We start from the raw sequence: 12383 nt of genomic DNA, 5'->3' as shown, positions 1-12383 counted from the left end.
ACGGAGCAAGAACTGAGGTAATTAGCGGAACGCCGGAGTACTTTCATGAAGCAAAAACAATGAGTTTTAATAATGCTAACTTCACACGATCTGTACTACGGTACCAAGTAAATTGTCAATAATAGAATCACCTTGACAATCTATCGCTTTTTTTTTAATGGTATCACATGTTTTTTAAAAAGAAGCCACCACCACTTGCGAGAGATGAAATCTTAAAAATCCAATGTGTGTGTGTGTGTGTGTGTGTGTGTGTGAGAGAGAGAGAGAGAGCCCATTTTATGATAGTGGCACTTCAACCAATGAATCTAATGCCCTCCCAACTACAAGAAGCCGTGCATGTGAAGAGAAAAAAACAATCAGGGCTACAATGGCAACCCTAATTCTTAAGAAATATGAGCTTTATTGCCGGTGTTCAAGTAGTACGGCCGCTATGGCGATCAGATAAGTTGATTACCATGACAGCCCTGTGAGGAAAACGGGGAATCTGCAGGGAACCTCTGAGAGGATTGCAGCTCATGCCACTTACTGGTTGCCCACCCAAACTGCTCTAATCGTCTATCTGTTGCTCAATGCATTTACTGGTGTTTTTGAGACCTTTTCTGCTTCTCACCCCAGGCAGGTATCACAAATGGAGGGTCAGGCCCACTATTGTGTTGTGGATCCCTGCCGCTCTGCTGCTGTAGATCCTTGTTGACATGGTTGTGTTGTGAAGACGACTCTCCCAGATTCCCCCGGCACCTTGTTGACCCACAAAGGCACCTCACAGAAGGACCAAATTGTACAAACCTGCGCATGTAAATATTCATTACAAACCTCCGGTTGGAAAGGACATTGTATCCCACGGAATGCCATGCGTCATACCTGTAGTCATATGTCAAATGTTCTCCCTCCTTGATATCACGCAGTGCAAAAATGCCAACTCTGATCTCACCATCAACCCTCCTTTGATATCACGTCACAAAGTCAGATACCGTGTCTACTTTGCCGACAAGTATAATCTGAATAAACGTTTAAGCTGATACCAGATAACATCGATGGCAAGTTCAAAAAAGGGGAGTGACAACCAACCACTTTTCAAGCTTGCAATTAGGTTCACAGCTGTGATTAACAAAACGCGATGCATTCCCCTTGAAAGTAGCATCAATAATGAAGTCTCTCCCGACCTCGCACATGTAAAAGTTTTTGTCTCCTCTTTCTTTCATTGTCCACAATCTTTCTTCACACATGGTTTCGTTGATTACTGTGGTGGCATCAACGCAAAGCAGACTGTCATTCATCCAGGAATACTGCAGATTGCTTTAACTTCGGTTCAGACTCAAACATCTAAAAAGTGGCAAAACAGCAGCTCAGATGTTTTATAAGTCACTATAGGCCTTTACAGAATCAGATATAAGAGCAAATACACTACTCATCAGCCATTCTTCGAAGTGATTCTCTGCAACCTGCACAGCAATGAAACCTGCTGTCGTGTTTTATTAGACGAAAGCTCACGTACTAGAGCAGTTTCTTCGAAGCATAGTCACTGAGGTCCTTATGTGCAGGCTTATGGTACATTTCAGTATTTCTTACCTTTATTAACAGACCAAATGCCTCCCCTTGTTTCTTGTGGTCTGTCTCTAATGGGACACAACACTTACAGACCTAAAGTGGCTTTGCGAACTATCATTTCAGACTGTCAGGAGGTTGAAGGAACTAGCCTGAGATGCGGTAATATAGAGCCTTTTAGATGTGCCTGTTCACGTTGGCTAGTGACGACTGCGCACTGCATCCAGACACCCAAACATTGTCTTTATTTTTGTGTCAAGGCAACGCCTTCCTTGGCAGAAAAGTTACAAAGCTCAAACACTATTGGCATCCTGAAATGTGGCACACCCAGAAGCCCTATATACCAATTCACAGTGCCAATAATTTTAACGAGGCGCTTCGCGCTGGGATTGATGCGCATGGGCGGGCGGACGCAACGTGATGCGTGTGGGCGGAGTATAGGGGGGGCTGCATGCACGACGCGTGATAGATGTAGGAGATTGAGCTCTGGTGCTTCTCGCTTTCTGTGGAGCTTTTTACTCGCTCAAAGGGGCTAGGATCGAATGTAAAGAGACTCGCAACATTGTTGCTTCCTGCTTACCCGCCCCGTCACGTTGGCTTCTTTCCCTCACTCCACCTTTGACTGCCTTGAGGGTCCCACAACTCTTGCGAGATCTTTTATTTGTAGTTACCTTTCCCAGGATTGCTCTTGAGCTTTGATCTACTCAGCTTCACCCATGCTCTTTTGAGCCTTTATAATATATTGATTTTACCTCAGCATAAATATTTAATTCAGCCACTCGTGCTTAACATTCCTCCACCCCCCCCCGCCCCCCCCCCCCCAAAAAGTCATTGACTAATCAGACCAAGTAGGAGCTTAGACTTTCACATGGATGAACAACTAAGAGCCAGCTTTGCATTTCAACACTGGTATTTTGATCAAATCTAATGACATAGCCATCACCTATCACATTACATCTCCATTGTTGTGACTTGTATATTGTTGGGGGAGATCTAAACAATCCTTGAAGCAAGATGCTAAGCTGTGTGTCTTAGCTTCTATTGCAAATGGAGTTATCAACGTTCTCCATATAGCTATTTTTAACCTCCATCAAGGTTCAAAACATTCAAATATTTTAAAACTATAGCTTGCAGAAAACTTAGCTACAAATGTTAACTCCTTTTATTGAAATACATCATTCAAGAAATATATTCTTCAATAAAAATTTTGAGTGATTTTTTTAAAAAAAGGTTGAAAGTACCTTCACCAACATACTCAATAATAAACTCTCCTTTTCGAAGAGGCTCTAATGTGTGCACTCCCCATCCACACATCATTGTCTGCGTACAAAACAAACCAGAATTGTAAAGATGGACAAGTTTCAGCCAGATAGAAACTCTCATACATCCTTGTTTTTGCCCTATGGTTCCATGTAATGGACCAAACACAACCCAACTATACATCATGGAGTTCGTCCTTGTTTTTCCCCCCTAGTTCCATGTAATAGACCAAACACAAACCAAGTATGCACGGGGATGTAAAGATAACTGTGAAGTCTACTAAATGACTTTTTTTTAATTCTTAACATTTTCCAAATTCTTTCTTAGTTCTCATACTCCATATTCCTAATTGTTAGATCATAACAAGTCTTATGGATTCCTTAGCTCCCTCAAGGATGTCATATTGCGATAAGTGCCTGATAGTGGGATCCATCTTTGGGTTACACATGTCTAAAAGAATTTAAATGCACTTCAAGACCCTCAACAAGGTTTTCTTTAGAGAAAAGACCAAGGTGCTCCAGGTCAGATGATGCACTAGGAGGTTTGGATGGTTTGGTGAGTTAATCCTAGAGCCACCCCATAATTGCATGTACCACTCCGAAGTTTTGCTTCTTATGATATCCCTTAAGATTTGTTGGGTGTTTTTCTTTCAATTTAGATCCTTGAAGTCTGTCTTTAGGACGCATGGCTTTGAGGGCACTACTTCCTTGCAGTAGGGCACTGTAAAGTAGAATTAGGCTAGTTCAATCAATCAGACATAATGATAAATTTGAAACTACTCATATAATATTGCTTTTCCCATTATTTGCCAAGTGCAGACAAAGCATAATACACAAATAGTCAAGAGAAACATGGGCATCAACCCGAACAAACAGAACAAGGTGAATAAATGTAAGTGTTGCCAGTGAAGGCATTGGATGTCGTTGGACAAATCAAGTACAACGCATGAGTAAGCAATAAAAGAACAAGCATGAACTGAAGGCATAGGAACAAGCTGGGTACAGTGGAAAATTAAGTGCAACAGACCCTGCACATATAATATGAAGTGCACTGCAAATGAATGCTTTGGGAAGATGAATGAAGGAATCAATCTACATGGTAGCACCTAGGAAGCATAGTGACATGAGACAAAAAGGGCCTGTCAAAAAAGGGAGCAGATGAAAAAAAAACAAAAACAAACTGCACGCCCAAGAAAAGTCAAACATAGTTATCAATATCCTTTAAAGACTCAATGAGATGGGGTGCACAAGCAAGGTGGCCAATACTTCTTACACTCTGTCTGAGATCATACATGTGCCTAAATGCCCTAAAAGTAAATGCATCATGGCATGACCATATGCTAACACCCTCCCTTGGATTCTAGATAGAGAATCACCACTTTGTATCAGCACCTTGAAAAGGATCCACTGAGCACTCCCCAACATAGTCATACTGAAGGTCAATGTTTTCAGTGCACAAATGGAACATTAGATTCCTACCAAACAATCATTTGTTTGTGATTTACATACTAGCCATCCTGTCCTCTGTGTCCATCTCCTGGTTGTGAGCCTTAGTTTAAGTCAGACAAGGATGTTTGAGGCACATCAGATGGAGACATGCCATTTCTATGGGCATCCTACTGCAGTCATCTTTAGGCCTCTCAAGCATCAGAACTGCACATTGCCTGCCAAGACCCACCCACTTGCTGTCCAGCATGCCATATGGCACTCCCTCACCACATGTTGCCTTTTTCTTGCATTCCATGCCTATTTCAGTAAGGGGCACATTGGCAGGCAGGTTGGCGCTTTTTTTTTTTCCATGAAGAGTAATTTTATATAATTACAATAAAAGAGTACGAATGCCACACAGAACTAGGAAGACAGCAGAAGCACGGAGGAAGAAGGCAGGTCAGTGCATTTACTACTTAAGTCGGCACATTCATGAGCAGGCCGGCATGCACACTCACAAAAGTATGGTCAGCCTTGGCTGCACAACCTCCTGAGATATGGCAGGACATGCATCCATATACTTCATCATTGCAAAAGACAAAACAATTGCGGGGTGCAATGAATCTCCATGTTGCTCAATGAGATGGAACCATGTAACGTGCATGTCCCTTCAATACAACAACATCCCTTGAACTGACTTCATCTCGACACATGCGAGAACACCCCTAAATTGCACGGTGACACTGCCCCATGGAAAGAAAAAATATATGAATATGGGTTAGTTCAGTTTAGTCGGGCTAGTAATGCTGGTTAACTAAATCCATTTTAGTAAATAGTTGAGCCACTTTGCTAAGTTACTAAAGCCTAGTAGGTTAGTAATGATAATATTACCCAAATTATAAATTACTATTAATATTGTTCAAGTTAGTAGGGGAGTTACATGAGTGGAGCATTCCCCCCCCTCCCCCACCCCAAAAAACCCTCCTCCACCACCATTCCCTCCCATTTTGCAACCAAAGTTTATTATTATTTTTAAACCCTACCCCCCCCCCCCCCCCCCCCCCCAAGTGGAAGTCCCCTCCCCCCATTTGTGGCTTTGTAGGTATACCATGGCATTACCTAAGAATGCACCTATATAGGGAGTAGTACTCACTCAAGCTCTACATGGGATGTACTCTACATGTGATTCCCTATGCTCGGTGGTGAACCCTCACATGTGCGGCATCACAAGGGTGTAGTCTTGAGATGTGACTGCATGTCATATCTTTCTATTTCATGAATACAAGGATTCCTTATTGATATATTATGTGTTCCTTTCCATTGTGCCATTTCTATGCCGTATGCACTTGAATTCCCATGAAGGTCTGTAATACTTGGAATTAGAACAACTCTATCACGGAGCAAAGTAGCTCAATATTAGGGGAGCAAACTCGTGGCCACATAGGATATCCTGACACAGCACAAAGCTGACCCATATGTACCAACCAAGCTATGAAGGAGCCATGACACAATAGGTACGTGTGGCATACCATCCGAGATGACGACCACCTGGAAATATCTCAAGCTATGGAAGGACACCTCATTTGAAGAGGAACTCCAACTGTCAGCACTGGCTCAAAAATGTATACAAGAAGGTTACTGCTCAAACAAATCAAGCAAGCATGGAAGACAATCAAGGAGCTGAAGAAGACTCACAAAGGACCCAAGATGCTACAAAATCTCAAGGAGAAGGCTGAAGACCCAGACAAGAACATGGATGAGGTTGACTACCAACTAATTATGGTGCATGGGAGAGCCAAGTTGTGGCAAGTCAAGATGGCCAAAGACCTCAACATGGAACTACAAGGAGATAAAATCCTAAGGTGGCACTGGGAGACCGCCTATGGATCTAAAGAAGCATGAGCAGGTTGAATGATATGTGAAGCAGATGAAAGTTAACAAGCTCCAAGAGTTGAAGAATGGAATGAAGCCAAACCAAAGAAAAGTAGAAGAGCCAAGAGAATAAGAAGGTGACATGTGAAGATGAATTCTGGTTAGATGAAGAAGAGGAAGGAAAATATCGGTAGCCAAAGGCCGACTACCATCTCAAAGTTTACTATGAAGGAGCCAACTACCCACGAGCAAAATACGCTGAAGAGCAATACCCCATTGGCTACTACTACTGCCCTAAAGATTATCCCATTGTCTACCACCCCAAAGCAGAATACCTCTATACCGACTACCCCTTGGAAGGCAATTACTCCACAAACTCCTCATCTATAAGATGATCAAAACGTGAAGAAGAAGAAGGTGAAGGTGAAGGTGAAGGTGTGTCTACCTCCTCCTTGAGACCATAATGCCTTCTCAGAGCCTCCAATGATGGAGAAGCCTAATAGAGCATCGTAAAATCCCTAAAAGAAGGTGTCTAACACACTATGAATCAGAATCAAGTCGCATGTGAGTCACACAAACACTAGGCTCCATAATCACCGCAAGATACTCTTTACAAGATCACTGTCTCTCATACCATGTGAAGAAATCCCAAGATTTGCACTAAGGAAACACAACATGTACGACCAAGATTGAAACACAAGGACTCTAATAGTGACAAACAAAAACCCTAAATCCAAAACGCAAAACTCAAAACTCAAACACAGAGAGAAGAAACTCTAAAGTGAATGAATACTAGAAATGAATGTAAGAGTGTACAAAATGCCAAAGAGCAAAGCAATGAAGTATCAGAGAGTGGCGTTTACCGAAGACAGATCCCAACTGCTATGACCACCAGTCAAATTGCGAAAGACGAAGAAAACACCAAACGTTGATCACTAGGGAGTCACGAGACTGAGGTGACAGCAAGGATAATGCCATGAGTAGAGTACAGCAACAAGCTATAAATACAACAATAGAGCTACTACTTGGAGGAGGAAGACAACAATGAGTTGTCGTGTGCAAAGGGAAGGACCAAATGCAAGCTCCAAGAGGTCTCCTAGAGGAGTGGAGGGCTGCCACCTGACGCGTGAGATTGTAGAGTCCAAATGCCAGCAATAGGACAAGCTGCCGATGATGAGGACGCCAAATGCAGCCAAGTGTGGGGCACTAAACAATGGCCGGCAGCAATTGATGAAGACACCAACAAGTATTGGAGGAGTTGTGGAAGGAGTGGCAGATGTTGCAAAGGGTAGACCACCACATGGGTGAAGGCTGATGGCTGAAATCTGCACAAGAGTAGTGATAAGCCTACATGAAATGATAAGACTAAATGGTGGACAGCCTATATATTTATAGATGTTGAAGGGTACCCCAAAAATTAGTGTTTTGGGGAACCATTGAAACTCTTTCAAACTGAACACCGATTTTGTGTTTTTCATTAATTAAGCTTGTTTTGGGACTATTTAAAAATGCTAATCAGCTGTAAAGCATGTTTTAGCTCAATAGACACCCCCCCACCAACATTCGCCAAATACATACCTTGCATTTGAATGGTGTATAATTGATCCATCCCTCCATTCTTGTCAATTTCCACCATGCTTTAGATTTGCACAATGCCTTAAATGTATTGGCTTTGGTGGTCAACCATGCACGGTCTCTGAACGGTCTCTGATCATGAAGTGATAAATCTGATTAGCTGAAGAGGATTAAAGGGTAATCAAAATCCCAATCTTGCCAAGGGCAATCAAAATCAAAGATAGGAAAGGATTGCCAGTCCTACAAGAGATCAAAGACTCTACCCCAAAGATCACTGTGGCCACAAGGCACCCCAAAGACTCATTTGATGGTGTGCAAGGACACCAGAGTGCCTCGGGCAAGGGAGTGGCAACAGCCACCAAGGTCAAACCAAGACGAGCCATGCTATCTTTGCAATTTTCTATTTTTAGGTTCATAAATTCAAATCCCTCCAATGAAAAATCTCTCTCTCTCTCTCTCTCTCTCTCTCTCTCTCTCTCTCTCTCTCTCTCTCTCTCTCTCTCTCTTTTGTAAAAGGTAATTGTATTAATTACGAAAAAAAGGTACAAGATTACATGATTACATGATTACAAGAGACACGAGGGCCCTAGGCCAACGTGTGGGGAATCCCCGTACTAATGCACTAAAAAGGGTTACACCAATCATGGCAACGACCCAGAGACAATTGCCATATGCCAGGGAACCAAATCCTCCCGAGGGAGCAAGTCGGAGTGCCGGATGAGATCTAGCTGCCAATGCAAGAGCCCTTTAAGCCTGGCAATATGTCTCGGTACATTAGAGGCCGAATCAAAGAGAAAAGCATTGCGTGTGTTCCAAATGTGCCAGCATCCCCAGTATCTAAAAAAGTGAAATAAGATCTTCATATGTAACTGTGGCGGTGTGGGGTACTTTGGGCGCACAAAGACCCAATCGAAAGGAGTTAGTGAGGACCCCACCACTGCGCGCCAGATTTGCGACAAGAGTGACCAGATATTCTTGGCGAGCGGGCAAGAAAGAAAACGATGTCGGGCCAATTCCGCAGTAGTGGTACAGAAGAAACAATTGCCATTCAAGATTCTACGCTTGGAAGGGGCCGAGGCAAGAGGAAGACCACCAATCATTACCCGCCAAAGAAAGACCTTGCATTTGAAAGGTGCCTTATTCAGCCAGCCCTCCATCAGCGTTGCCTGCTACCATGACTGCGATTTTCGCAGTCCCCAAACAGTATTAGCTTTCACACCCAGCCATTGGTGATCTTGAATGAGAAGATGATACAACTGATTAGTAGAGGCCTTTTCCAGACTCAACCGGCCTGCAAGGTCCCAGTCCTGCCAAGGACGATCCACAGCCAGGGCAGGAAAGGGTTGCCTACCTTGAAGCTCCGACAAAAGCTGTTCCCATAAACCACGGTATTCGCGCGGGATCCTGAAAAGTCTCCTAGCAGTCCGAAACGATGCAAGAACATTGCGAGTGGCAAGGGTAGCATCCGCAATCGAGGTCACACCTAAACGGGCCATGCGGTTAAATCTCGGTCTGAGCTGATGTTTGTCTTCCCATGAAAGTAATCTCGATACTGCCAACAATTCCAGCTGAAAGGAGTTAGTCTGCAAGCGGTCCCCCACTGGATGCCAACGGGCCTTTTGGAGCACCACTTTCCAAGAGCCGACCAAGTGCAGTAACAGAGAGGAAGAGGGACTGGAAAATCGAGCGTCAGCATTAAGGACATGCCACCAGGAGGCCCGAAGTCGTGTATTACCATGGCGTAGCCCGCTGTCCTCAAAAAAATAACGGGCTATGATGGTCCACGGGTGATGATCCACACACATGGCACGAAAAAGAGACCAACGAAGAGCCAGCATATGAGTTTCTGCATCCAAAATAGCTCCACCACCCATGCGTTTAGGGGTACATGTATGTAACCATGAAATCCACGAAATACCTGCCTGCAGTGAATCCTTCTTCCATAGCATGAAACAAATGGGATGAGTGAGGGCCTTCAAAGTAGTAGGCGTCCACGGCAACAATGGCAGGAAATACGTCAGTATTGGTAGCATAATTGTCTGAGCCACTTTGAGGCGGACATGGAATGGCCACGCTTGCGACTTCCAATACATAAACTTCACAGCCAGTTTTTGTGAAATCCACTCCAGTAGGTCTTTTGGCCGTACATCCACCCCCAATGGGTATCCAAGATGCCTGACAATGGAGCCACGGGAAACCACCTGGCCCTGCCAGCCTCATGACTGTAAATCAAGCTCCGTGCAACTGAGTATGGCTGATTTAAAGGCATTGATGCGAAGACCAGAGGCCTGACCAAAGAGCGTCCAAACATCTAATGCCTTGCGAATGTTGTCCCTGTCTGCCCACAAAATCATAAAGGTGTCATCAGCCAAAGATTGGCTAATGAAGTGCTGCCCCAAAGGAAGAGACAATCCTGCCAGCTGAGCAGAAGCCGCCATTGAGGATAACATTGGAAGGACCGGGTGAGTCGCTAGGGCAAAGAAGAGAGAACTCAAAGGGCAACCCTGTCTGACCGAGCGTGCAAGGACAAATGGCTCTGTAACCCCACCATTGAGCATAACTCTTGAAGAAGCCGTAGCACTAATGGTGTAGATCAATCAGGACATCCGAGTACCAAAACCCATAGCAGACATGAGATCTGCAATGAAAGACCAGTCCACATAGTCAAACGCCTTTTCCAAGTCCAATTGAATCAATACCACTTCCTAACTGGAGTGCCGCGCATAGTCAATAGCCATTTGCACATTTAAGATATTATGCAGAATGTTGCGGCCCTTAATGAAACCATATTGGAGAGGATGCACAATCGCTGGAAGGTGCTTGTAAAGCTGATTCGCCAGCACTTTGGAGAAGATTTTATACATCGAGCCTATCAAAGAAATTGGTCTCCAGTGTTGCAGCATTGACGGCGAAGGGACCTTTGGAATCAGTTTGATAAGGCCTTCTTTCCTTGAGGAAGGCATGACCCCTGTTTCCCAAACCTGCTGAAACATGACCGCCAATGGCTTCACCAGCTGCGTGGCCGAGTTCTCAAAGAATTCATTGGTAAGACCATCCCAACCAAGACTTTTATCCTTAGGCAGGTGCAACAAAACATCCATAACCTCCTCCTCGCAAATATCCGCCTCCAAAGTGGCTTGCATATCAAGTGGAACCTGCTGGCGGACCAGATGATAGAAGACCGAGCGGGCATGCGTAACCTGGCTAGAAGGCGAGGGAGAAGAACCAAGAAGTTCCATAAAATAATTTCTGCACATATTGACAATGGTCTGCGGATCAGTGACCATGTGACCTTCCGAATCCTGGAGTCTAGTCATATTTTCACGAGCAGGAGAAGCATGCAAGGCGCGAAAGAACTTACGAGACTGGCAGGCACTATCTTGCAATGTGTCAGTCAAGTTATGCAGCTTGGCCTACTGATAAGATTTCAACTGAAATACTTGAATAAGATGGGCCAAACGCCTCTCTAGTGACTGCAAAAAATCATCATCTGGGGTATCCACGAGCAACGAACGGACCAAAGCCAGCGGACCAAAGCCAATAAGCCCTCCGCTGCATGTCGACGTCGCCGACAAAGAGAGGCATGATGGATCCCATACTGCCGAGCAACCCGCTGCACATTAGAGAGCAGCCGTGCAAATGAAGCCAAGCCCTCAGAGGCAAAGTCCAATAAGAACCTCTCAATCAATTGCTGCATATAGCCCTGAAAAATAGGATGCTTCAAATAAGAGGAGTTGAAACGTAAAGGGAGCCTATCCAGCAACTGCATAAAAGGTGCAATAGGTTGTGCCGGCATCTCAAGCTGGAGGGGGAAATGGTCCGACAATGCATATTGCTGCAAGACCTTCATTTCCAGCATCTCGGGAAGAAAATCATCCCCCTGCATGATATACATTCGGTCCAACCGCGACCAAGTAGTTGCATATTGTGCGGAATGAAAAGTAAACCCTGAAAAAGAAGGGTGAAGCCACGACCAAAGATGTTGCTTAAGTACGCGCAAAGCAAAGGAGTTCCACACCCGGCTTTCCGGCGTATCCATTACCGAATGCCCTGAAGTGGACTGAGAAGAGTCAACACACATATTGAAATCTCCCATCAAAAACCCCCTTCGGCCAAGTGACATCGAGCCCTGCAAAGTCGACCAAAGATCCCGTCGGGATGCGGGATCATTCGGAGCATAGAGGCCCAGCAACCATAAAATCTCTCCTTCAAATAAGACTTCGATTACCAGAAAGCGGCCCTGCACATCATTTTTAACAAGAACAGGCTGGTATTGAATTAAGTAGTAAATGTTTACATCAGACCATCAAGTCAACATGGAAAATAACAAACATAAAGGAAAGTCTACCAAGACTCTAATACAGAAATGTCACAAAAAGAACAGCTGGTGTGGAGCGAACAATATCCAACCAAGGAGCAGCAATGTCAGGAAGACCCAGATCAGCAAACACCATAGAGGAGATTTGCCACAACACTAAACCACGAATACGAGCCACATGACCATGGATGCCCGATATTCTAAGTACGCCAAATATGCCACAAGGATGTCCATCTAAGGAAATGAAAAAGGGAGGAATAATGCGAACGCAAAGAGGTCATAAAGGTCATCTTTCCCATAATCCACAAAAACAACATGATATCCGATACTGAGTCACTGAGGACCACACACGCGAAACAAAACTCAAAATCTGTCTTGCAACAGGG

At 44.3% G+C, this 12383-nt stretch overlaps 1 protein-coding gene across 1 annotated transcript in view; it reads right to left on the bottom strand.

The window, feature by feature from the left end:
- Positions 1-339: 339 nt before the first annotated feature.
- The window catches only part of LOC148020145 (uncharacterized), a 73018-nt gene continuing 60974 nt past the window's right edge, over positions 340-12383 (bottom strand). Inside the window, exons 8-11 of the mRNA XM_087700430.1 lie at positions 2787-2865; positions 1069-1240; positions 862-942; positions 340-786 (exon numbers count right to left, since the gene is read on the bottom strand). Of these exons, the coding sequence (XP_087556556.1) occupies positions 576-786; positions 862-942; positions 1069-1240; positions 2787-2865 (543 nt within the window). The 3' untranslated portion in view covers positions 340-575. The remainder of the gene's footprint in view (positions 787-861; positions 943-1068; positions 1241-2786; positions 2866-12383) is intronic.

The sequence above is a fragment of the Lygodium microphyllum genome, chromosome 19 (genome assembly GCF_053477565.2).
Source record: "Lygodium microphyllum isolate KBCC chromosome 19, Lygodium_microphyllum_v1.1.10, whole genome shotgun sequence".
In the NCBI taxonomy this organism is placed as follows: Eukaryota; Viridiplantae; Streptophyta; class Polypodiopsida; order Schizaeales; family Lygodiaceae; genus Lygodium; species Lygodium microphyllum.
The sequence above is the reverse complement of the archived record's forward strand: the minus strand, read 5'-3'. Positions and strand labels throughout refer to the sequence as shown.